The sequence below is a fragment of the Nematostella vectensis genome, chromosome 14 (genome assembly GCF_932526225.1).
Source record: "Nematostella vectensis chromosome 14, jaNemVect1.1, whole genome shotgun sequence".
NCBI classification, from domain to species: Eukaryota; Metazoa; Cnidaria; class Anthozoa; order Actiniaria; family Edwardsiidae; genus Nematostella; species Nematostella vectensis.
The window spans coordinates 4,548,978-4,573,739 of record NC_064047.1 but is presented as its reverse complement, the minus strand read 5'-3'; the positions used below and the strand labels follow the sequence as shown (position 1 = coordinate 4,573,739).

The following is a 24,762-nucleotide window of genomic DNA, read 5'->3' as shown; positions in this document are numbered from 1 at the left end:
GCCTCTCTCCACAGGATGCCCAATTTAAAATTTGATTGCAAGTTTTGATAAATTTGTCTGTTTTATATTTTCTGCCTTCATTTTGCGGCGCGTTTTCTCTTTTTTTCCTCTATATTTACTTATTTATGAATTTGAATCGGAAATAATCTTATTTCATTCGGGCCCGTGTGCCTCAACCTCATCTGGGTCCGTTTGAGCATGCGTGACAGATTGTGGCGGTCATTTCAAAAATCAAAATGGCATCGTCTTCGTTGTGTTCTGTTAATTTTTGTCAATTCACCGTTATTGTTTATATTGTAACTATATTAAGTTAATTTATAAAGGCATGATAGCCGACATTTGTGTTATCTGTGAGGATGAAACGGTTGTCGCAAACATGGAAGCAGAAACGACCATCGCTGTCCAACGCAAAGACAAACTCGACCCCCAAACAACAAACTCACCAAGGTGGTGACAAGAACCCAGGTTAAAAAAATCAAAATGTTTCATTTCTTCTAGGATTCTGTAGCTCTTGCAGGAGGTATTTAAAGCTTGTTACTCGTGGCAGGCTATTTCTAGCTACCTTTCCTTTTCAGATCTAAACATGAAAAAAATAATAATCGTAGCAATAAGTAAGTACTGTAAGTTAATGTTTGGCTCAGCTTTTCTGCCAAGTCAAATCTGATTTTTCGGTTTTGACGATATTTATTTGACAAATGTTATATCAATTCAGAGAGCTCACAACATAGTAAATATAACTCAACTCTCAGAACCCAATGTTCTCTTACAACTGTTTGCTTTATCCCCGCCAGCATTCAAGCCCCACTCTGTCAAGTTTAGTAGTCGAGAAACTCAAAACCAAACTAAGGATAGCAAGGATACTCATGCTAGGAAAGCTCAGGTATGATGCTATTAAAAAGGCAGTCATTTGTATTGTACACATCAGTCAGCCCAACTTGGACAGAAATCTTGTGAAATCAGGTGAAATACAGTAAATATGTGGAAAAACCCAAGAGAGCCAATGGGAGTGAATATAGAGAATGTATATGAACATTCTCACAAAAATCAGACTTGTGATGACGTCCAAAACCCGCCTAAAGTTGATGGCTATGTGTACACCAACTTAGGAATGCTTGTATGTATACTTAAGATGTTTCTGTTTCCACCATTGGGGTTTCCACTATCTGAGAAGAGCTTATAGGTCTAGAACTGTTCTTATTAAAAGGGTTGCAGTATCTGAGGAGAGCTTGTGGGTCCAAAAGTGTAATTAAGGTATTAAATAAGGGTTTCACTGTAAACAACATCTCATGTGCAGATTGATTTATTTCACCACAGAATGCCACCCAACCTGACCAGCTGTTACTCTCCCCCTCAAGTTCCTTCAGCATGTCATTTGACTTTGACGCTGCTGCTCTCTGTGAAGTGGACAAGATGGAGAAAGACCTTATCCCTCAAGCAACAACACCTTTTCACACCCCAACATCCAATAATACAAACATTAGCCCTTTATCAACCATATCACTCCAGACTTGTAAGACTACAAAATGCTCTAACTTAACAAAGACTATCAGTGCAGTCACTTCTCAAACAACTGCATCAATAGCATCACACAAAACACCACAGCTTGGCCAACATGTTACACCATTGAGAGGTAGGGAAAGGATTTCTACTCCTGTTGACGAGGGAGAGCATGTTCTTCTGTCGTCAATGGCACATTCGCCAGCATTCTCACCTGTTACCATGACAACAAGTGAGGGTGCCAAGTATGCATGCCCTTCTGAGAGAAAGCGCGATAGGAAGAGTCCAAAACAGACGTCAGGGTAAATATGTTTATTCATAATTATTAGATAATAATGAGAAATTTCCAACTTGGTTGGGAAGTTATTACAACCTCTCTACAGGGAAATCATGCTAAGATTGAACCTTTCTACTGTAACCCCCTTGAAATGGTGATAAGTTGATTTTAAAACTTTGAGACTAATATCCATTTCTATTTTTACTAAAATTCAAGTAAGTGACCGAGATACCAGATACCTTTCTAAAATTATCAGGGGCACATCCAGCTTTTTTTAAAGTGTAGGAGTTACTGTATACTATATGCATAATTATTAAAATGACTTGGGCTAAATATATTGGTTTTTGATCTCTTACAGTATAATGTATCTCTTATCAGTCTAAAGGAAAAGGGGTCAAACTGCCACCCCAGTACCGTCTATAACGCTGTACATACCTTCAAATGTAGAAAAAAAACAACTTATGCACTGACTGAGATTTTCTGGAAATTTAATTCCAGGGAGTCATACAGCAGTAGTTCAGACCAGAGCCACATCATCCTAGAGCCCAACCCATCCGCACAAACCCTTGAGCTGGCCTCATGGGGCCTGCCGCCAGCAGTGCTTCAGAGGTACCATGACATTGGGATCACACACATGTTCCAATGGCAAGCGGATTGTCTCTGCACTGGAAATGTTCTTCAAGGAGGTACTGTTTATGATACGTGTTGGGTGTTTCATTCACTTTTTGTAGTCATCCGTCCAGGAAAATTTTCAGGGTTGAGATTAGTACATTTGTTACCCAGTTCGTTAAAAAGGTACAGAATGATTATTTGTAGTCAGAGTGTTTCATCAAAGTTCGCATAAGTTGATAACAACCTCTCACTTAGAGGCATAGACCTTTCTGATTTTGAAAGCTTTTTCTAAAAGCTTTGAAAATGCTGTATTTTAAGAGTCAAAATGATTGGAAATAGAAAAATTCACCAGATTTTACAGTAATAGGGGACTTGCACAAAGATTATGTGACTTTTTGGGTGGCAAACTCAAGCCAAAATAATAACAGAAATAGCTGCGGTCGTTACACCAGAGAACGACGAAAAAATAAAATCTTTAAATGAAACTGAACATTTTCCAAAAAATAAATTTCTGGCTTTCTTTGTGAGCGCTAAATAAGTAACTTTTTGTTGTTATTTTAGCCGCTAAAAGCCTGAGCGTTCCCTAGTTGCCACTCAAACAGTTACATGATCTCTTATTGCAAGTCCCCTATTTTAGTTGATTTCGCATGATTACCTTAACCCCAGTATTGTTTCCAGGTAACCTGGTCTACTCTGCACCGACAAGTGCGGGTAAGACCATGGTAGCAGAGCTGCTGATGCTCAAGCGTGTGCTGGAGACCAAGAGGAAGGCCCTGCTCATCCTGCCCTTTGTCAGCGTCGCAAGGGAGAAGATGTTCTACCTTCAGGTGGGGTGAAGCATGTGGTTGCATTTTCGCAACCAATATCCATTTGCAAGCCGGGCTAGTAATGCTGGCCAAACAGCCAGCACTGGTGACTAACTGCTGGCACTTTTGGCTGAACTCATCTGGGGGTGTTATTGTCTGCATTTACTTTGTCCTGCATTTTTGGAGCTAAAAGAACCGCTGGGGACGCTGCCTCCTGGTACCATGTCCAATGACTGTGTTTACACGCTGACTGACACCCATTATATGTGTGGAACAGTATCTAAAATTATACTGCCCTGACAATCGGTCGCATTATAAGTGCTGAGAGGCTTTATGATCAGGGCTTGACAAAATAAGCAATTACATCAACCTTAATGAAATTACATAAACATAACATAATGGAGTTTATCTCGTTTTTCATATCGTCGCTGTGACGTTGAATTAAGGGCGATTTTTATTTTTCACACTCGAGAACCATCCAAGCAGAGTGCCCGACCCTTGTGTTGTTGTGCCACTTGTATGCACAAGGGACAGAGTGAAAAAATGTCAAGTTTTTCCCAAAATAAGGTCTGGTTAATTTCGGTAAGCTTGAATTTTTGCATAGAGGTCCCTACAACATATCAAAAAGTGTTTTTTTTTTCCTAATGGATTCGTCTTCGTGATATGAGGCTGAAGTGCAATTTTCAAATGATTCTCCTCGTTTTTAGGGAGAAGTCGGGCTCTGATCAGAAATCAAGCCAACTTTGCTTGCTTATATCTAAATTTCATATCTTCTAAATTTCATAAAAAGTTGGAATTAAGCTTTTGGTCAAAGGAACTCCTTGTATGAGGAATCTTGGGTTTATACATCGAGAATGGAAAAATGTCATGCCATTTTTTTTGCTCTTTGTGCACAAGGCTTAACTGGGAACTTCCCTATTTTAGCGGCTGTTCCAAGAGTCTGGTGTGCGTGTTGAAGGCTTCATGGGAAGCCATAGTCCAGCCGGGGGCTTTGCGGCCACTGACATTGCCGTCTGTACCATCGAGAAGGGCAACAGCCTTCTCAACCGTCTGATGGAGGAGGGAAAAGTCTCCACGCTAGGGACAGTGGTCATTGATGAGTTACACATGGTGGGAGATCCTAACCGAGGTTATCTGCTGGAACTTTTCCTAACCAAGATACGGTACCTCTCAAGCCAGGAGGAGGTACACCAAGGTGAGAATTGCTACTATCAGGGGATGGGTGGGGATTGATGAGTTACACATAGTAAGATATCCTAACCGAGGTTATCTGCTGGAACTTTTCCTAACCAAGATACGGTACCTCTCAAGCCAGGAGGAGGTACACCAAGGTGAGAATTGCTACTATCAGGGGATGGGTGGGGATTGATGAGTTACACATAGTAAGATATCCTAACCGAGGTTATCTGCTGGAACTTTTCCTAACCAAGATACGGTACCTCTCAAGCCAGGAGGAGGTACACCAAGGTGAGAATGGCCACTATCAGGGGATGGGTGGAGATTGATGAGTTACACATGGTGGGAGATCCTAACCGAGGTTATCTGCTGGAACTTTTCCTAACCAAGATACGGTACCTCTCAAGCCAGGAGGAGGTACACCAAGGTGAGAATTGCTACTATCAGGGGATGGGTGGGGATTGATGAGTTACACATGGTGGGAGATCCTAACCGAGGTTATCTGCTGGAACTTTTCCTAACCAAGATACGGTACCTCTCAAGCCAGGAGGAGGTACACTAAGGTGAGAATGGCCACTATCAGGGGATGGGTGGAGATTGATGAGTTACACATAGTAAGATATCCTAACCGAGGTTATCTGCTGGAACTTTTCCTAACCAAGATACGGTACCTCTCAAGCCAGGAGGAGGTACACCAAGGTGAGAATTGCTACTATCAGGGGATGGGTGGGGATTGATGAGTTACACATAGTAAGATATCCTAACCGAGGTTATCTGCTGGAACTTTTCCTAACCAAGATACGGTACCTCTCAAGCCAGGAGGAGGTACACCAAGGTGAGAATTGCTACTATCAGGGGATGGGTGGGGATTGATGAGTTACACATAGTAAGATATCCTAACCGAGGTTATCTGCTGGAACTTTTCCTAACCAAGATACGGTACCTCTCAAGCCAGGAGGAGGTACACCAAGGTGAGAATTGCTACTATCAGGGGATGGGTGGGGATTGATGAGTTACACATGGTGGGAGATCCTAACCGAGGTTATCTGCTGGAACTTTTCCTAACCAAGATACGGTACCTCTCAAGCCAGGAGGAGGTACACTAAGGTGAGAATGGCCAGTATCAGGGGATGGGTGGAGATTGATGAGTTACACATAGTAAGATATCCTAACCGAGGTTATCTGCTGGAACTTTTCCTAACCAAGATACGGTACCTCTCAAGCCAGGAGGAGGTACACCAAGGTGAGAATTGCTACTATCAGGGGATGGGTGGGGATTGATGAGTTACACATAGTGGGAGATCCTAACCGAGGTTATCTGCTGGAACTTTTCCTAACCAAGATACGGTACCTCTCAAGCCAGGAGGAGGTACACCGAGGTGAGAATGGCCACTATCAGGGGATGGATGGAGATTGGATTGGGCGCTCTATTGTTTGTGTTCAAAACCGTTGATATGTACAATGGTGTTTTAAATAAAGAAAATGATTGTCGTCCTTGGTACTACAGCAACAAAAACCACCTATAATTATTGCAATCGGCACCACAGTCTTCAGTCAACTAACATTTATAGTACCAACATTGAATCGCTTTTCTCTCCAGCCGCTGAATCTGCGGTACAGATAGTGGGCATGAGTGCGACCTTACCCAATCTAGACATGCTCTCTAGCTGGCTCGGCGCCAACCTCTACCACACCACCTTTCGCCCAGTCCCCCTGACCGAGATGGTTAAAATCGGGCCCACCATCTACGACACCGACTTGAAAAAGCTCCGCGATATTGACCAGTCAGAGGCCGTTGCCAGGGATGACGATCACGTGATTCCGTTGTGTAAAGAGACTATCTCCCAGGGCCACTCGGTTCTGATATTCTGTCCAACCAAGAACTGGTGCGAGAAGCAGGCTGAAGCGATAGCACGACATTTTGCTGAGATTGGATCCGCTGCACTTGCCGCCAAAAACGGTCAGCGTTCTACCCCCATCGCCACACCCACCCCCCACCCCCTACCCCCTGCCTAGCCATATTGTGTTCGTTCTTTGACGGGACACATTGCGCATCAGATTCGATTTTTGATATTCTTATAAGGGTGCTACCTAACTCTCATTTACAGTTTGGCTATTATTTTTCGAATGCAACGTCGAGGAACACTACTGCAGAAGCTAGAATCTGGCGCACACCGTCACTGCGTGCGCCACGGGATTCCAAATTTTCGCGAAAAAAATAATTCCCGAATAACCAAAAATAGGGGAAGGCAACCCCAATTTTCTCTGTGATATATTCTCATATGTACTGTAGTATTCAGTCTTGTTCTAATAGAGTATTGGAGGAAGACTACAGCACAGGGTTTTATAAGGGGGCGTCTTCCACTGTAGTGCTTACCAAGTAGATAACAAACATCGTGCTTATGATTACAATACCTGATCTACAAAAACGAATTAGCCTGCACGCTGGTTTCCTTTGGTGCGGCATTAAACAGTTCTCCCTTCACACTGTTACCAGGCCAAGGGACTGGCTTCGTCCGCGCTTCGGACCTGATCTCGTTTGATTACGAGTCACTTAGGGAGGTGTTCGAGCAGTTGAAGCGGACCCATGTGGGATTAGACTCAGTGCTCATGCGCACTATACCGCACGCTGTCGCCTTTCACCACGCTGGACTCACCTTCGACGAGAGAGACATCATTGAGGGAGCGTTCAGACAGGGAACTATTAGAGTACTCGTGGCCACGTCTACACTATGTTCAGGTTAGTGGTTACACACGATGAGGGATCGTCCAGAGAAGGGTCTATTAGAGTAGCGAAGTCCACACTATGTTACAGTTTCAGTGGTCATATGCATTGAGTGAGACATAGGGAGCGTTCATACAGGGAGCCATGGTTATATGCATTGAGTGAGACATAGGGAGCGTTCATACAGGGAGCCATGGTCATATACAATTAGAAAGACGTCTACAATGTCCAGGTTAGTGGTTTTACTTTATGAGGGAGCGTTCAGACAAGGGTCCATTAGAGTAGCAAAGTCTACTTTATACTCAGTTTATATGAGTATATATGCAATGAGTGAGACATAGGGAGCGTTCATACAGGGAGCCATGGTTATATGCATTGAGTGCGACATAGGGAGCGTTCATACAGGGAGCCATGGTTATATGCATTGAGTGAGACATAGGGAGCGTTCATACAGGGAGCCATGGTTATATGCAATGAGAAAGACATAGGGAGCGTTCATACAGGGAGCCATGGTTATATGCAATGAGAAAGACATAGGGAGCGTTCATACAGGGAGCCATGGTTATATGCATTGAGTGAGACATAGGGAGCGTTCATACAGGGAGCCATGGTTATATGCATTGAGAAAGACATAGGGAGCGTTCATACAGGGAGCCATGGTCATATGCAATGAGAAAGACATAGGGAGCGTTCATACAGGGAGCCATGGTCATATGCAATGAGAAAGACATAGGGAGCGTTCATACAGGGAGCCATGGTTATATGCATTGAGTGCGACATAGGGAGCGTTCATACAGGGAGCCATGGTTATATGCATTGAGTGAGATATAGGGAGCGTTCATACAGGGAGCCATGGTTATATGCATTCAGTGAGACATAGGGAGCGTTCATACAGGGAGCCATGGTTATATGCAATGAGTGAGACATCGGGAGCGTTCATACAGGGAGCCATGGTTATATGCAATGAGAAAGACATAGGGAGCGTTCATACAGGGAGCCATGGTTATATGCAATAAGAAAGACATAGGGAGCGTTCATACAGGGAGCCATGGTCATATGCATTGAGTGAGACATAGGGAGCGTTCATACAGGGAGCCATGGTTATATGCAATGAGTGAGACATAGGGAGCGTTCGGACAGGGAGCCATGGTTATATGCAATGAGAAAGACATAGGGAGCGTTCATACAGGGAGCCATGGTTATATGCAATGAGAAAGACATAGGGAGCGTTCAGACAGGGAGCCATGGTCATATGCAATGAGAAAGACGTAGGGAGCGTTCATACAGGGAGCCATGGTTATATGCATTGAGAAAGACATAGGGAGCGTTCATACAGGGAGCCATGGTTATATGCAATGAGAAAGACATAGGGAGCGTTCATACAGGGAGCCATGGTTATATGCATTGAGAAAGACATAGGGAGCGTTCATACAGGGAGCCATGGTTATATGCATTGAGTGAGACATAGGGAGCGTTCGGACAGGGAGCCATGGTTATATGCATTGAGAAAGACATAGGGAGCGTTTATACAGGGAGCCATGGTCATATGCATTGAGTGAGACATAGGGAGCGTTCATACAGGGAGCCATGGTTATATGCATTGAGTGAGACATAGGGAGCGTTCATACAGGGAGCCATGGTTATATGCAATGAGAAAGACATAGGGAGCGTTCATACAGGGAGCCATGGTTATATGCAATGAGAAAGACATAGGGAGCGTTCATACAGGGAGCCATGGTTATATGCAATGAGAAAGACATAGGGAGCGTTCGTACAGGGAGCCATTGTTATATGCAATGAGAAAGACATAGGGAGCGTTCGTACAGGGAGCCATGGTTATATGCAATGAGAAAGACATAGGGAGCGTTCATACAGGGAGCCATGGTTATATGCAATGAGAAAGACATAGGGAGCGTTCATACAGGGAGCCATGGTTATATGCAATAAGAAAGACATAGGGAGCGTTCATACAGGGAGCCATGGTTATATGCAATGAGAAAGACATAGGGAGCAATCATACAGGGAGCCATGGTTATATGCATTGAGAAAGACATAGGGAGCGTTCATACAGGGAGCCATGGTTATATGCATTGAGTGCGACATAGGGAGCGTTCATACAGGGAGCCATGGTCATATGAAATAAGAAAGACATAGGGAGCGTTCGGACAGGGAGCCATGGTTATATGCATTGAGAAAGACATAGGGAGCGTTCAGACAGGGAGCCATGGTCTTATGCAATGAGAAAGACATAGGGAGCGTTTATACAGGGAGCCATGGTTATATGCAATGAGAAAGACATAGGGAGCGTTCATTCAGGGAGCCATGGTCATATGCATTGAGTGAGACATAGGGAGCGTTCATACAGGGAGCCATGGTTATATGCAATGAGTGAGACATAGGGAGCGTTCGGACAGGGAGCCATGGTTATATGCAATGAGAAAGACATAGGGAGCGTTCATACAGGGAGCCATGGTTATATGCAATGAGAAAGACATAGGGAGCGTTCAGACAGGGAGCCATGGTCATATGCAATGAGAAAGACGTAGGGAGCGTTCATACAGGGAGCCATGGTTATATGCATTGAGAAAGACATAGGGAGCGTTCATACAGGGAGCCATGGTTATATGCAATGAGAAAGACATAGGGAGCGTTCATACAGGGAGCCATGGTTATATGCATTGAGAAAGACATAGGGAGCGTTCATACAGGGAGCCATGGTTATATGCATTGAGTGAGACATAGGGAGCGTTCGGACAGGGAGCCATGGTTATATGCATTGAGAAAGACATAGGGAGCGTTTATACAGGGAGCCATTGTCATATGCATTGAGTGAGACATAGGGAGCGTTCATACAGGGAGCCATGGTTATATGCATTGAGTGAGACATAGGGAGCGTTCATACAGGGAGCCATGGTTATATGCATTGAGTGAGACATAGGGAGCGTTCGGACAGGGAGCCATGGTTATATGCATTGAGGGAGACATAGGGAGCGTTCATACAGGGAGCCATGGTCATATGCAATGAGAAAGACATAGGGAGCGTTCATACAGGGAGCCATGGTCATATGCAATGAGAAAGACATAGGGAGCGTTCATACAGGGAGCCATGGTTATATGCAATACGAAAGACATAGGGAGCGTTCATACAGGGAGCCATGGTTATATGCATTGAGTGAGACATAGGGAGCGTTCATACAGGGAGCCATGGTCATATGCAATGAGAAAGACATAGGGAGCGTTCATACAGGGAGCCATGGTTATATGCATTGAGAAAGACATAGGGAGCGTTCATACAGGGAGCCATGGTTATATGCATTCAGTGAGACATAGGGAGCGTTCATACAGGGAGCCATGGTCATATGCAATGAGAAAGACATAGGGAGCGTTCATACAGGGAGCCATGGTCATATGCAATGAGAAAGACATAGGGAGCGTTCGGACAGGGAGCCATGGTTATATGCATTGAGAAAGACATAGGGAGCGTTCATACAGGGAGCCATGGTTATATGCAATGAGAAAGACATAGGGAGCGTTCATACAGGGAGCCATAGTTATATGCAATGAGAAAGACATAGGGAGCGTTCAGACAGGGAGCCATGGTCATATGCAATGAGAAAGACATAGGGAGCGTTCATACAGGGAGCCATGGTTATATGCAATGAGAAAGACATAGGGAGCGTTCATACAGGGAGCCATGGATATATGCAATGAGAAAGACATAGGGAGCGTTCATACAGGGAGCCATGGTTATATGCAATGAGAAAGACATAGGGAGCGTTCGTACAGGGAGCCATTGTTATATGCAATGAGAAAGACATAGGGAGCGTTCGTACAGGGAGCCATGGTTATATGCAATGAGAAAGACATAGGGAGCGTTCATACAGGGAGCCATGGTTATATGCAATGAGAAAGACATAGGGAGCGTTCATACAGGGAGCCATGGTTATATGCAATAAGAAAGACATAGGGAGCGTTCATACAGGGAGCCATGGTTATATGCAATGAGAAAGACATAGGGAGCGTTCATACAGGGAGCCATGGTTATATGCATTGAGAAAGACATAGGGAGCGTTCATACAGGGAGCCATGGTTATATGCATTGAGTGCGACATAGGGAGCGTTCATACAGGGAGCCATGGTCATATGAAATAAGAAAGACATAGGGAGCGTTCGGACAGGGAGCCATGGTTATATGCATTGAGAAAGACATAGGGAGCGTTCAGACAGGGAGCCATGGTCATATGCAATAAGAAAGACATAGGGAGCGTTTATACAGGGAGCCATGGTTATATGCAATGAGAAAGACATAGGGAGCGTTCAGACAGGGAGCCATGGTTATATGCAATGAGAAAGACATAGGGAGCGTTCGGACAGGGAGCCATGGTTATACGCAATAAGAAAGACATAGGGAGCGTTCGGACAGGGAGCCATGGTTATATGCAATAAGAAAGACATAGGGAGCGTTCGGACAGGGAGCCATGGTTATATGCATTGAGGGAGACATAGGGAGCGTTCATACAGGGAGCCATGGTTATATGCAATAAGAAAGACATAGGGAGCGTTCATACAGGGAGCCATGGTTATATGCAATGAGAAAGACATAGGGAGCGTTCGGACAGGGAGCCATGGTTATATGCAATAAGAAAGACATAGGGAGCGTTCAGACAGGGAGCCATGGTCATATGCAATGAGAAAGACGTCTACAATGTCCAGGTTAGTGGTTTTACTTTATGAGGGAGCGTTCAGACAAGGGTCCATTAGAGTAGCAAAGTCTACTTTATACTCAGTTTAGTGGTTACATCGATGAGAAAACGTTCCGACCATTAGAGTAGCCACATGTCTATAATTTGTTCAGGTTAGTGGTTCAGACAAGAGATTGATAGAGTAGTCACCTCTGCACTGTGTTCTGATGGTGGCGGTGATAAAAACTACGACGACGATGTGATGCTAATCCATTTCGCTGCTCTTCTCTAGGAGTGAATCTCCCCGCCCGCCGCGTCGTCATCCGCACGCCAACGTTCCACGGGCGTATGGTGGACCCATTGGTCTACAAGCAGATGGCGGGTCGCGCAGGACGCAAAGGCGTCGACGCCCTGGGCGAGAGCGTGCTCATCTGTAAGACTAGCGAGCGCGCAAAGGCAACGACGCTAATGAAGTCCTCCCTTAATGCCGTGGAGAGCTGTTTACTGGGTACGAAAACAAGGACGGGAGAGAGAGATAAAACACTTCCCAATCTCAGTCACATGTGCCGCACTATAGAAAAGCTTCACTAGGGAGTTTATGCAACGACGACGCGTACTGCAGCGGCGAAAAGGGATGAAAATTTCAAATAGCTTTCCGTTTTTCATTGTCTTTCCCGTCTTTAATCTTTGTTCGCCATACCTTGTGAATCTTTTTCCGCTAAGGCAGAAACAAGGTCTTATATATATATTAACAGTACAACAACGAGTTTGTGTCATCGAAACTAGTTCAGCATTATACTCTTAACATGAAAGTGTTTTAGTGACGTTCTCCTTAACTTCTCCCCCATCGCAGTTATTTAAATTTACAGCTTTTTTCTAATGCACAGACAAAGAGCGAACGGGTGGCCTGAAGCGCGCCCTCCTCGAAGTGATCGCGAGTGGCGTGGTGACGGGACCACGTGACGTCGAGAGCTACGCCGCGTGCACCTTCTTCGCCTCGTCATCACGTGACCGTGACGTCACAAGCGAGTCCGCCATCCCAGCCACCATCAGGTTCCTAGTGGAGAACGAGTTTGTTCGGCTTGTGACCTCTGACGCGAAGGGCGAAGGAGAAGGCGATGCCCCTCCTACCGACAAGTACGTCCCAACTCAACTCGGTGCAGCCACAGTAGTGTCGGCCCTCTCCCCTGATGAAGCCCTAGCCGTGTTCGCCGAGCTTCAAAAAGCCAGGAAATGCTTCGTGTTAGAGAGTGAGCTGCACGTCATCTACCAGGTAACGCCTATTTACATACAGGCTCAGTGGCCGAACATCGACTGGGACCAGTTCCACAATACCTGGGAGAGAATGCCGTCCCACATGCGCCGTGTAGCTGATATCGTCGGCATCAAAGAGTCCTACATCGCACTCGCCGCAAGAGGCCGTATCCCGACCAGAACCGAGCAACATCGGCAGCAGCTCGCTGTGCATCGGAGATTCTTCGCCGCCCTCGCATTGCAGGTGAATAGCAAAATTAGTGCGTTAAATTGAATTTCTCGTATAGAACCGAACAACTTTGGCAGCAGCTTGCTGTGCATACCCTCGCACTGCCAGAAAATATGAAGAAGAAAAAATGTTTGTTATTGTATGTTTGTTGTACTTTCAGTATTTCCAAATCCTTTTAGGGGAATGAATCTTTAAAAAAATTACCATAAAGTCTGTAAAATAGTTCGAGCCCGGAAAACAGCCACATGTTTGGCAAATAAGGGACGGGCCAGTAGAATTTTTTTGTCTACTCGAATATCGGAACCCTCAGTTTGCAGAATTTTTTTTTCTTGCTGTAGAAAGCTTTGTTAGGGTAAGATCGACCTGCACGAATTTGTCTGTCTTTTTTTCAATATATTTTCTTGTCTCCCACCCGACATCACTTTTCTACTGTCATCACAAATTCTCCTATGTTTTTTTATTCATACAAAAATCTCTCCATCTTTCCTAGGATCTCGTCCACGAGGTCCCTCTCAACGTTGTCGCGCGTCGTTACGGGGCAACCCGCGGGATGATCCAGTCGCTCCAGGGCTCAGCGTCCACCTTTGCTGGCATGGTTACCGTGTTCTGTCAAAAGCTTGGCTGGGTAAATCTGGAGTTACTGCTTGACCAGTTCCAGTCTCGCTTGTCCTTTGGTGTCGAGCGAGAGCTTTGTGACCTGGTGCGAATATCGGTGCTAAATGCCGCGCGTGCGCGAATGTTGTATAACTCTGGATTCCATACGATTGCACTACTGGCTCAAGCCTCGCCTGAAGCTGTAGAGACAGTGTTGAGAAATGCGGTACCGTTTATCAGCGAGAGGAAGCACCAAGGTAATCACTGTCAGCCGCCATTTTGTCGAGAAAGTACCCTTTCCCATTGTCTGATTTTGGAAGCTTTTCGTGATTTTGGGTTTAGATGATATTCCAATGGAGCTTTCTGTTCTTTTTAACTCCATTGTAATTTCAGCATTTATTTGCCTAATTCGTTTCGTTAGCAAAGTCTATATGTCTGTTTTCAGGTGAAACGGACTTAGAGGTGAAGCATAGAAGAGACGCGCGCGTCATATGGGTGGCGGGAAAGCGCGGGCTCAGCGAGCGAGAGGCTGCTGATGTCATCGTGTCAGAAGCCAAGCAGTTGCTACAAGGGGATGTAGCGCAGCTGGGGGTGAACTGGCGTCCCCCAGAGGTAGCCCAAAAGGTACTACACGGCGTACGTGAAGAAATTAGTTGTGTTTGTATCTTCAGAAATATCTCTACATCAGAGACCTCTTACAGTGGTTGGCTTGGGCTCACAAGAAAAATGATGAAATAAAAAATACTGTACTGTATGTCTAACAGAGCCGCAGTTAACCGTCTATTAGAGGCGTAGTCACGATAAGAGCTTTTGGTTATGTCATCTACCAGCTTGTCCATGTAGTTTAACTTTTGTCACCCAAAATATTCGTCGATCCAAAAAACGTTTCCTTCCATTTGAATAGAGATCATGAATACAGTAAAAATTCGATAACCGAGTTCTCATCGTCGCCAGACGCCTTGCGTCCCCAAAACTCGAACTTCCCGCTAAGTGACTTCGAAGTTTTCAATCATTTCTACTCAGATAACTCGAATTCCGGGCTAAATCAAGCCCTTTTCATGTCGAGCCCTTCGAGGGTTCGAGTGACATGTCATGTCATCACCTTTTATTTCCATCATCAGCATGTGCCAAATCGTGAATCAGCCAGCAAGACCAAGGCGTGCAACTCACCTACCAGCGCTAGCGACTCCAGCACCGACTCAAGCAAACTCACCCCTCGTCCCGCCCTCGGACCTCGCAGCAGACTACTGGGAAGCTCTTCCAAGTCTACCAGGAGGCTACTAGGCAAGCGACGGTCGGGAAACGGTAAAAAGGCGTCCATTTCGCCTCCTCACTTCAATCAGGCGAGACGGAGGTCTGCACGGGATAAAGGGAAAGAGAACGAGCCAACCGACAGCTTTAGAAGTGTACAAGGCCCTGATGCCCAACAGAAAGCAGTGGCAGGTATCTCTGTTGAACCTAATGTTAATGATCGAAGCATGCATGGCAACAGGAAGACCAGAGACACGAGACATTTTGCCTTCGGAGAAAAGAAAAACAAGACTGGCTCGAATTCTTGTGTTATCCAGAGAGTATTGCCTAGTACTTCGGGTAACCCAACCATTAATGATCAAAACAATAATCGTAAGATAAATGATGGAGAAACGAGCCCTTCTAGGTCTGCAGCTGACGGGAGATCAAGTGTAGATGATGTCTTTGATAGTGACCATGGCTCGGGGGGTGTCACCATGAAGGGGGAAGGCTCTTTTGAACGCTCCAAGCCAACAGAAGAGAACTGTGACTATTTGATATCAGCAGGAATGCGTGAACGTGTTAAAAATTCTTCTTATCCCTCAGAAAGACAGGAAAAAGACCCACGCGTGGAACTTAAAGAAGGAAAACTATGCAATAACACAGATATTGGTAGAGACACCGATGAAGTATTAACAATCAAGGCATGTGATATAATCGTCCAAGAACGACCTTTTGAAAATAGAAAAGTTGAGCAAGAAAAAACTGTGCGAACTAAACTTTGGAAGAAGCCTAAAGACTATAATCCTCGTTCAGTTGAATCTCATTTTACTGAAAAGGTGGCTCCCAATCTTGAAGGAAAAATTCCCGAATCGAGGCATACAGTGGTATTCTCTTGCAACGCTGAAAACAACCAAACGTCAAGCAAAAGTCTAGCTGGCGTAAAACGTTGCTCTCCTAATGCTTATGTTGGGGGCTCTCCAAAACAGAAACTCCCCAGATGCAGCACTGAAATAGAACAACCACAAAACACGACGAGCCACGTGCGGAATTGTTACGAAGAGTCAGAAAGAAATCATTCAACAATAACCGATAAGGTTCCAAGATCTATTGGAGAGGATTTTGTAAAAGCTTCACACAGCGACGCCAAAACCAATACCCGATCAGCCGGCGATACGTTTAAGGGTCAAACAAGTACAGAAAACCATGAGAGACCTATCTGTGAAGATCTGGAGATGTTTTCGGAGTCTGTGTCCATCCAAGAGGAGTCCTGTTCCTCCGCAATCCTTTTTGATACTTCGAGTATAAATACGTCAGGCCCTAAACCTGAGCAATTGACCTCATTCGAGCTTTACTCAGAACCGGTAGAAGATAACCAGAACGCCCCATTCCGCGATGAAGGAGAAGGCTTTGAGATGCCTGAATCCCAAATGCTGGAATTTACCATGAGTGATAGTTGCATTGCGATGTGTGGCGTCTCCCAGGCCCATAACTGTACTCCCGAGGCGCAGCAAAAAACTTCTAAAGAAACAGTAGCCAACAGCAAAGAGTGCCGATCTTCACAAAATGAAAACGGTGTCGCCATTTCAAATCAACATGATGATAGAAAAAGTACATGTGGTGCTTTACCGGGAGTTTGCGGGCCCAATAAAATTTCAGCTAACGTTGATCAGGAGGTTTCTCTGTGTATCCCTCCACGAATCGATACAGGGACAAATGGAATACACAAAGAAGCCTTTAAAAATATGTTTATCGGTGATGAACAATTTATTGCTCCTCGTAATCGAACACGTGATACCGCGAAATCTGTTAAACAGCCTAAATTTGGTATACCTCAAAATCATACTGGGTCCCACGAAGATTTCTCGGACTACGAGGGACTGATCTCTTTGTGTGATGATGATATTGCACAATGTGTTGAGCTGACCGATCCCGACAATGGTGACAATAATCGCAATGACGTCATCACAAAGACTGATAATGACGTCATAACCAAAACAAATGACGTAGACTGCCACATGGATGACGTTATTGGGGAATTCGATTCTTATCCTCAGTATCCAGTCACCGGACAATGCAAGACCCAGGCCTCTATATCTGCACCTTCTCCCTCGGTGTCTTCCATGCGTGTGGAGTCTGGTGCCGAAGTGAGTTTCCAGGAAAAGCCTGATGAGTCTGACCTGGAGGAGTCTGGGTCGTTTTCTCTGAAACTCTCGTTTTCCGAGAGTCAAGGTGAAACCCAGTTGGGTGAGGTCGAAGAAATGCTCCATTGCTCAAAGAATGAGGGTGTCATTGAAGCGAGCCCTGAAGCCGAAAGAAACCCCAAGTTCACTCTCGTAACTGGAGCCTCGGGGAGGGTGTATGAAAATGATCATTCTAAAGACAGGCAGAAAATATGTCTCGTGGAAAATACAGAAGACATAGAAGCAATAAACGACACATCCCAGTGCTTTGAGGCAAAGTTTACCAAATTGAAGTCCAAACCGTCTAGAGAGTCTGTGGCAAAACGTCAGGGCAATGGCAATGACGTGCTTTTCCAAGACCGCTTGAAAGCCTCTGATTTAGATGCCCGACTTGACGTAAAAACTCCGGAAGCCGACTTCATCCCGAGCTCACAAAACGGCGCCCGGGATGATCTCGGAAGTTTCCCGGAAGAATTACTGTCTCCGACTGCCACGGCTCAATCGCCGAATAGCACGAGCTCTGGTGAGTCTGTATCAATCATCGATCTCTGTGCAAACAAATTGCTCTTCGAAACTTTCATCCAAGAATGGAAGACTCGTAAAATGAGTGCCTTTGCCGTGGCCTGCGAGAGACTTCTCAATAATGTCCCTAAGATTGGTAGCCGATTTGATAATGGGCCAGTGTTGAGGAGGACCTCCAAGGGCCTTGACATCGAGGGTACGGATGAAGTGGTCGTGGGTCTTGCTGTTTGCTGGGGAAGTACAGACTCTTATTTTATGTCCCTCATGGATCCAGATTCTGATGAGACCTTTGGCACCCCGCGATCAAGCGGACCAGCGGTTGCCACTGACTTGTCCGTGAAATATAGAGTTGATGCAATAAAATCTGTACTGGAATCGAAGGGAAAGCGGAGCGGGATCAAGATCTGTTTCGATTACATTCAGCAATGCAAGGTTAGTTAATTAAATAGTTAACAATCGGCCCTTTACTCTGCGATAAAAGCACAGTGTGAGCAGTTATGTGAACACGCTTTTTTCTCTGCTTTTGTTTGTGTTTTGTGTGTTGTTTTCCACACATATTGGATTATGTTACTTCGATTGTTTTAATTCTGATTTATAACGCCATGTTCCTCTTTTGGTGTACAAGGCCCTATGCCAGGGCTGCGGTATTACGGTCAGCGGAGAGTGCGAGGACCCTAAGGTTGCTTCATGGTTGTTAGATCCCGGATGTAAAGAGAAAACTCTACAGCACTTGGTTGGTCAATATGCCTCAAGCAAGATGGTCATTCTGGAAGGTGAAATACCGTGTTTTAGTGCCTTAGTTATAAAAGAATATTTTTCGTACGCCGATCTTTCAGTTTGGTTCTTAGAAAATTAAGCTTGTTGAAGGTCTCCCTCCTTATCTTGACAGCATTGAGAACTACCGATTGTTAAAGGTATCATTATACCCTCATTATCTTGACTGCATTAGAAACTGAAGCTTAATGAAGGCCTCACTATGTCCTCTCTATATTGACCGCATTAGAAAATGAATCTTATTGATGGTATCACTGTGCCCTCTCTATCTTGACCGCATTAGGTACTGACGCTTATTAAAGGTTTCACTATGCCCTCTCTATCTTGACCTCATTGAAAACATACTCATATAACATATTCATATGTAGAATTGAATTTCTCGTATACCCTCTCTATTTTGACTGTATTAGGAACCGGAGGTGGATCATTGACAGGAAGCCTGGCACTAGCCTCGCAAAACACCTTGAGCGGCCGTGTAAGAGCTTGTACCGAGTCGGTACTAGTCTTCTCCATGATGAAGAAGCTTCGGCTAGACTTGGCAGAGGATGGCCTGGACTATGCTTTTCAGAAGGTAACGGTCTTAATCTCAAATAGCCTATTTGTTCCCCTTTCAAAATCTAGATTTTAACGTCGCGTAAAATTATCTCAAATTACCAGTAAACAGGTTGTAAGGAAAAATTATGTACAGATATTAGTGAAATAGATGTAAAGATGTGTCCCCTTCTCTTGTCTTTTAGGTTGAGATGCCAGTAATGCAATGCCTAGTGCGTATGGAGCTTAACGGCTTCGGCTTTTCCGAGGCGGAATGCGACAGACTGAAGGCCATCCTACAGGCTAAACTGCGCACACTCGAACAAGAGGCCTACCGATTAGCCAATCACAGCTTCTCTCTCACAAGCCCTGATGACGTAGCCAGGGTAAGTTCCAATAAGCCAATCATTGCTTCTCTCTCACTAGCTCACATGACGTAACTAGGGTAAATATCGAAAGATATTTACTCTAGTAAATACGATTATCTCTCACAAGTCCTCTTGACTGAGGGTTAAAACACCAATTGGAACTTTTGTGCTGTAAACCCAAATTGCAATGGAACATGGTCTTTAGCTTTTTGTACTTATTTGGAACTATAAAAAAAAAATAGAATTGATCGTTTACCATATGGAAGCAATTTTAAGGTCACTTTCTCTTTGCCGTCGTTTTCTTCGTTTCCTTAGCTACGATTGCAGACTTTGCTGTTTCGTAGCTGCCTTTGCAGACTTTGCTGTATTTACTTTTGGAAATAATATCCGTCTTCTCTGACCTAGGTTCTCTTCCTTGAACTTCGCCTCCCAGTTGACGGCAAGCCAGATGAGACCGCTGCCCCAGCCAGGCGTACCCTGGGCTCATCTCGCCGGGGCGCAAGTGCTGCTGGGAGACGTAAAACGGTGAAGCATATAAGTACAAACAAGGAAGTTCTTGAGAGGTTGAAGAGTCTGCATCCTCTACCGCGAATCATACTAGAGTGGCGACGAGTCAACTGCGCCTTGACAAAGGTACAGGGTGACCAGTCAGTTGAACCCGCCTAAACGGGGCAATATGGGACTTACGGTATTTTTACGTTATACAGTAGAACCTGCCTAGACGGGGCACGGGCGCTAGGATAGTCCCAGTATTTAAACTAATCTTTAAAAATTTGTTTGTGAACATTTGAGCATTTGAATTTCAATCAGAATCGTTATGTGTGTGCAACTGTTGATATCCGCTATAACCGAGCCGAGTCGCTAACATGTGCGGGTCACTACGTATACAGCTCATTGTACTGGAGGTGAACAACAGGTTTGTGGCCAATTGTGAGGGTTCTTTAAAGGTCGGAGGGTAAATTGGGATTATTTCAATGTCCAGAAAAGAGCAAATCGGCTCGGTTATAGCGGATATCAATAGTTCACTAGATACACACACATAACGATTCTAGTTGAAAAGGGAGGGGTAGGGTAAAAGGGGAAAAAGGAAGTCGGCTAAAAACAGACCTTAAAGCGGTTCCCCTTCCCTCGACTTTTAAGCCTTAATGCGGGCCACAGAAATTACGAATTCGTTAATTTTTCGGGAAATCTAGTCCATGCCACAATAAGAATTGCATTTCTAAGAATTGTATTTCTAAAGAATGACATTACACATTGAGTTTTTTTTTCAAAGTAAAAAAATATGTCAACATTCAAAATAAAGACCGAGAAGCAATCTAAGTCGGTTCAATATCAAATTTGACACGCAATTCGCTATTCGGCTATTAGGTGGTCTTTCCCGTCCAACGAGAAAAGCTCTTTCACAAATCGCTGCATATGAGCCGCATCTACCCGACCAGCCAGACCCACACCACCACGGGGCGTGTCTCCTTCAACGAACCCAACCTACAAAACGTGCCGCGGGACTTCGAGATCGAGCTCCCTAGCGTCATTGCAGAGAGCCCCCCTCTAGGGACCCGACGGCGCGAAAATATCCAGAAACCGGCACGGTCGGATCATTCCGGGATGTCATGCGCCGTGAGCATGCGAACTGCTTTTGTTCCTTGCGCGGGCGGTGTGCTGTTAGCCGCTGACTACTCTCAGCTGGAATTGCGGCTCATTGCTCACTTGGCGGATGATTCGCGCCTGCGCAAGGTACTGAATGGCGGTGGCGATGTGTTCAGGATGATCGCGGGCTCGCTTGCCGGCTTGGAGCCTGGGTCGGTGGATGACAAGCAAAGGCAAAGAGCCAAGCAGGTAAGCACAATAACAGACGTAAACGACTTAGATGGAATTTGCTGAGATGGAAACTTCTTCCCTTGGCTAGACGACAGAGCAAAACAAATGGCATGAAATTTTCGAATTCTCAATATATAAGCTCAAATTTCCGCATACTACAGTAGGAGATCCTCTGACCAAAAGCTTTATTCCAAATTTTAAAGAAATATAGAAGATATGAAATTTGGATATTAGCGAGCAAAGATGGCTTAATTTCTGATCAGAGCCCGACTTCTCCCTAAAAACGAGGAGAATTCATACTTTAAACATTTGAAAATTAGAAAAAAACACTTTGATATGTTGGTTTACATAAAATAAGGAACCTCTATGCAAAAATTCAAGCTTACCGAAGTTAACCAGACCTTATTTTGGGAAAACTTGCCATTTTTTTGCTCTGTAGACTGGATTTCGATCCCGTTTCAGCGAGACTTGAGGGGCTCTGTTTGTGATTTTCGTACTGTTCCTTACGCATTTATCGCAGAAAATACCTTTCGGTCTCTTCGTTCATTGGACTCGACCTAGAACTGGATTTATCAATGTTTCATTAGTATAAAAACTGCTACCGAAATGAGTCGGCACATGCGAGATAATGGTTAGTCGTCAGAAAAGGTGAACCTTTCTTTGCAAGGCTCGATATTGACTTGCAGTAATATTTAAGGAAGTGTTTGTTACCCTCAGATCTGCTACGGTATAATTTATGGTATCGGCGCCAAAGCCCTCGGGGAGCAACTGGAGCTGGGTGAGGAGGACGCGTCCATGTATATAGAGAAGTTCAAGTCGCGATTCAGCGGAATCCGCAGATATCTGAAGAGCACAGTGGAACAGTGCAGGAAGACTGGGTATGTCACGACCATCACCAAGCGCCGGCGATACCTGCCAGCGGTGAACTCGACTCACCCGCATGCGCGCAGCCAGGCGGAGAGACAAGCAGTAAATACTACGATCCAAGGTTAGCATATTTCCCTTGTGTGTCGGTGTGTGTTCGCCCGATAGCCCCCATAATCGTATAAAAGAAGTGAACATGGATGATTTGTTAAAGCTCTGATCTACTCACACCCTGACCCCACGTATCCGTTTTCGTTTGAAAACGCAATTTTTTTTGTTCCGTTTTCAAAACGAGATCAAGGTCCCCACGAAGCGTTTCCATTTTGATACGACCGACATGACGGAAAAACCTGGAAAACGCGCAATTCCAGATAGAGAGAGAAGACACAATTTCTTCAGTGGCTATAGGTTCCTTGTATTACGGACTGATTTTTAAAACACAAATAATGTGAGGCCGAAGTGCACATAACCAGATTTTGGCTTTTTAAGATAATTTTTCCTTGATCATCATTGCCCTTTGTTTCAGCTCAGAGACGAAAAGCTCAAATTTCAATGACACTTTACGAAAAGCCGCCTCAATTTAAAAAATCGCACTTGATATTTTGTTTGCTTTAAGTTACTAAGTACTCAGAGAAATTCTCCGCCTTATTCGATGTGAAATGGGCTTATTTGAAGCGTCACGTCACGTTTTTTCGTCATGTCGATACGACCCGTCCCCACGAAAATGAAGAAACGATGCGAATACGATGAAATGCTCTACAGCGTATGAGTAGATCGCACGCGCAAAGTAAGTGACGCCATCGTTTTCGAAAGGTTCCGTTTTCGTTCGTCCACACGGCACCAATAGGGTAACGTTTTCAAATTGTTTCACTCTGGAGATCGTTTACAAATCGTTCCGTTTTCGGTCATCGTTTTCGCGTTGAAGTGCGGATAATACCCGTATCCGTAACAAAAAGCTTCACTCACTGTCGTCCGGGATTGAGCGCCGGTTTGATTTGAATGGTCCTTTTATGTATTTATTTTATTTTATACAGAGTACAAAATTGTAAACATTCTTTTATTCGAGCCGATCATGCTTTGAATAACATACTCCTTTCTCTGTTACATGATTTTTTTGTTGTTGTTGCCGCCCATCTTTTTATTTCTAAAATTTTCATGTACTCTTTTGTCGATAAAGATTGATTGATTGTGCGATCGATCGGTCGGTCGGTCGTCGGTCGATTGATTGGTTGACCGGAAGCTGCCTCTGCGATAATGCGCGCGAGTATACACAAAGCTCAAGAAATGAATGTATTTAGGGTCAGCGGCAGATCTTGTCAAGACAGCCATGATCAACATCGACAGGAAATTACTCGAAGTTTTCCCGACGTGCCTTCGCACTCATCGCCATAGGCCAGACGCCCGAGACCACTCCGACGAGCCAACAAGGCTGAGACGTCGCAGCTCGTGCCTCGCGCAAACTACCGAGACTAATAGTTCCCAGGCTTTTCGCGGCGCAAAGATGGTTCTCCAATTGCATGACGAGTTGATATTCGAGGTGGCCGAGCGAGATCTGGAGCGAGTAGCGCAAATAGTCAAGTCGGAAATGGAGAACGCAGTGAAGCTGTCTGTGGTACTTCCGGTTAAATTGAGATCCGGTCCCTCGTGGGGTTCTATGTGTAGTATGGATTTGTAACATTTGTGAATACTTCCGGTCCATCCCACATGGACATGTCTTAGAGATAGTCTACTCAACTCATTTTAAGCCAAGTGAAAACGTCGTATTTTCCATCGAAAGTATTTTTTGTGGTGGTGGGAGAGGGGTTAATAGATTTTTTTCTCCTTAGGGAGGACGCTAAATCGCTGTTAGCTTATTGGGGGCTGATCGTTAAAACGAGCATTTACGTTAATTTTTTATAGCAATGCTGGCGCTGTGCGCATGCTATTTCAAGACCTAATCCAAAATATTGTAAAAATTATTTGATGACCCTCTAGGGTCCAATCTTTTGCTTATAAAATATGAAATCACTATTTATTGATAATGAATTGCAGGTTCTTTTGACCTGAAAAACTGTAAATATTGTACAATTATCTATAGGCATACAGTGTAAAGATTTATTGCTTGAATATAACGTGAATTTTGACTTAAAGTGATTTGTTTTTATGTACATAGTGTGGCATAGCCCTTTCCTCTGGTGATCTTGGCAAAGGCTTTGGCATATCTTTATTTGTTTGCAACTTGTAACATATTTGAACGTGTTACATAAAAAGGGTCATCTAACGACCTGGGATAGCGACTTTGCAATTCAAAGTGAAGATTATCCATCCCTCTCATCAGTACAAACTTGTTATTGCAATTTAAAAGTGAAGATTATCCATCCCTCGCATCAGTTCAAACTTGCAATTGCAATTCAAAGTAAAGATTATCCAACCCTGTCATCAGTACAAACTTGTTATTGCAATTCAAAGTAAAGATTATCCATCCCTCGCATCAGTTCAAACTTGCAATTGCAATTCAAAGTGAAGATTATCCATCCCTCTCATCAGTACAAACTTGTCATTGCAATTCAAAGGGAAGATTCTCCATCCCTCGCATCAGTACAAACTTGCAATTCAAAGTGAAGATTCTCCATCCCTCGCA

General features: G+C 44.5%; 1 protein-coding gene across 3 annotated transcripts; it reads left to right on the top strand.

Moving 5' to 3' along the window:
• The first annotated feature begins 65 nt into the window (after window positions 1-65).
• On the top strand, window positions 66-24,271 carry LOC5510166 (DNA polymerase theta). Of its 3 annotated transcripts, XM_048721995.1 has the most exons (21): window positions 67-465; window positions 792-880; window positions 1,315-1,799; window positions 2,273-2,460; window positions 3,065-3,213; window positions 4,117-4,299; window positions 4,708-4,795; window positions 5,969-6,328; window positions 6,866-7,108; window positions 12,068-12,283; window positions 12,663-13,273; window positions 13,749-14,109; window positions 14,298-14,476; window positions 14,974-18,219; window positions 18,413-18,560; window positions 18,972-19,132; window positions 19,299-19,478; window positions 19,866-20,093; window positions 20,829-21,296; window positions 21,996-22,266; window positions 23,441-24,271. In XM_048721995.1, the coding sequence occupies exons 1-21, from the start codon at window positions 357-359 to the stop codon at window positions 23,815-23,817; spliced, it is 8,340 nt and encodes a 2,779-aa protein (XP_048577952.1). In that variant the 5' UTR covers window positions 67-356; the 3' UTR covers window positions 23,818-24,271. The 3 variants fall into 3 exon arrangements, with proteins under 3 accessions (XP_048577953.1, XP_048577952.1, XP_048577951.1); XM_048721996.1 differs by lacking the exon at window positions 4,708-4,795 and having other exon boundaries at window positions 66-465; window positions 4,117-4,387; window positions 21,996-22,156; window positions 23,441-23,672; XM_048721994.1 differs by lacking the exon at window positions 4,708-4,795 and having other exon boundaries at window positions 4,117-4,387.
• The last annotated feature ends 491 nt before the right edge of the window (window positions 24,272-24,762 follow it).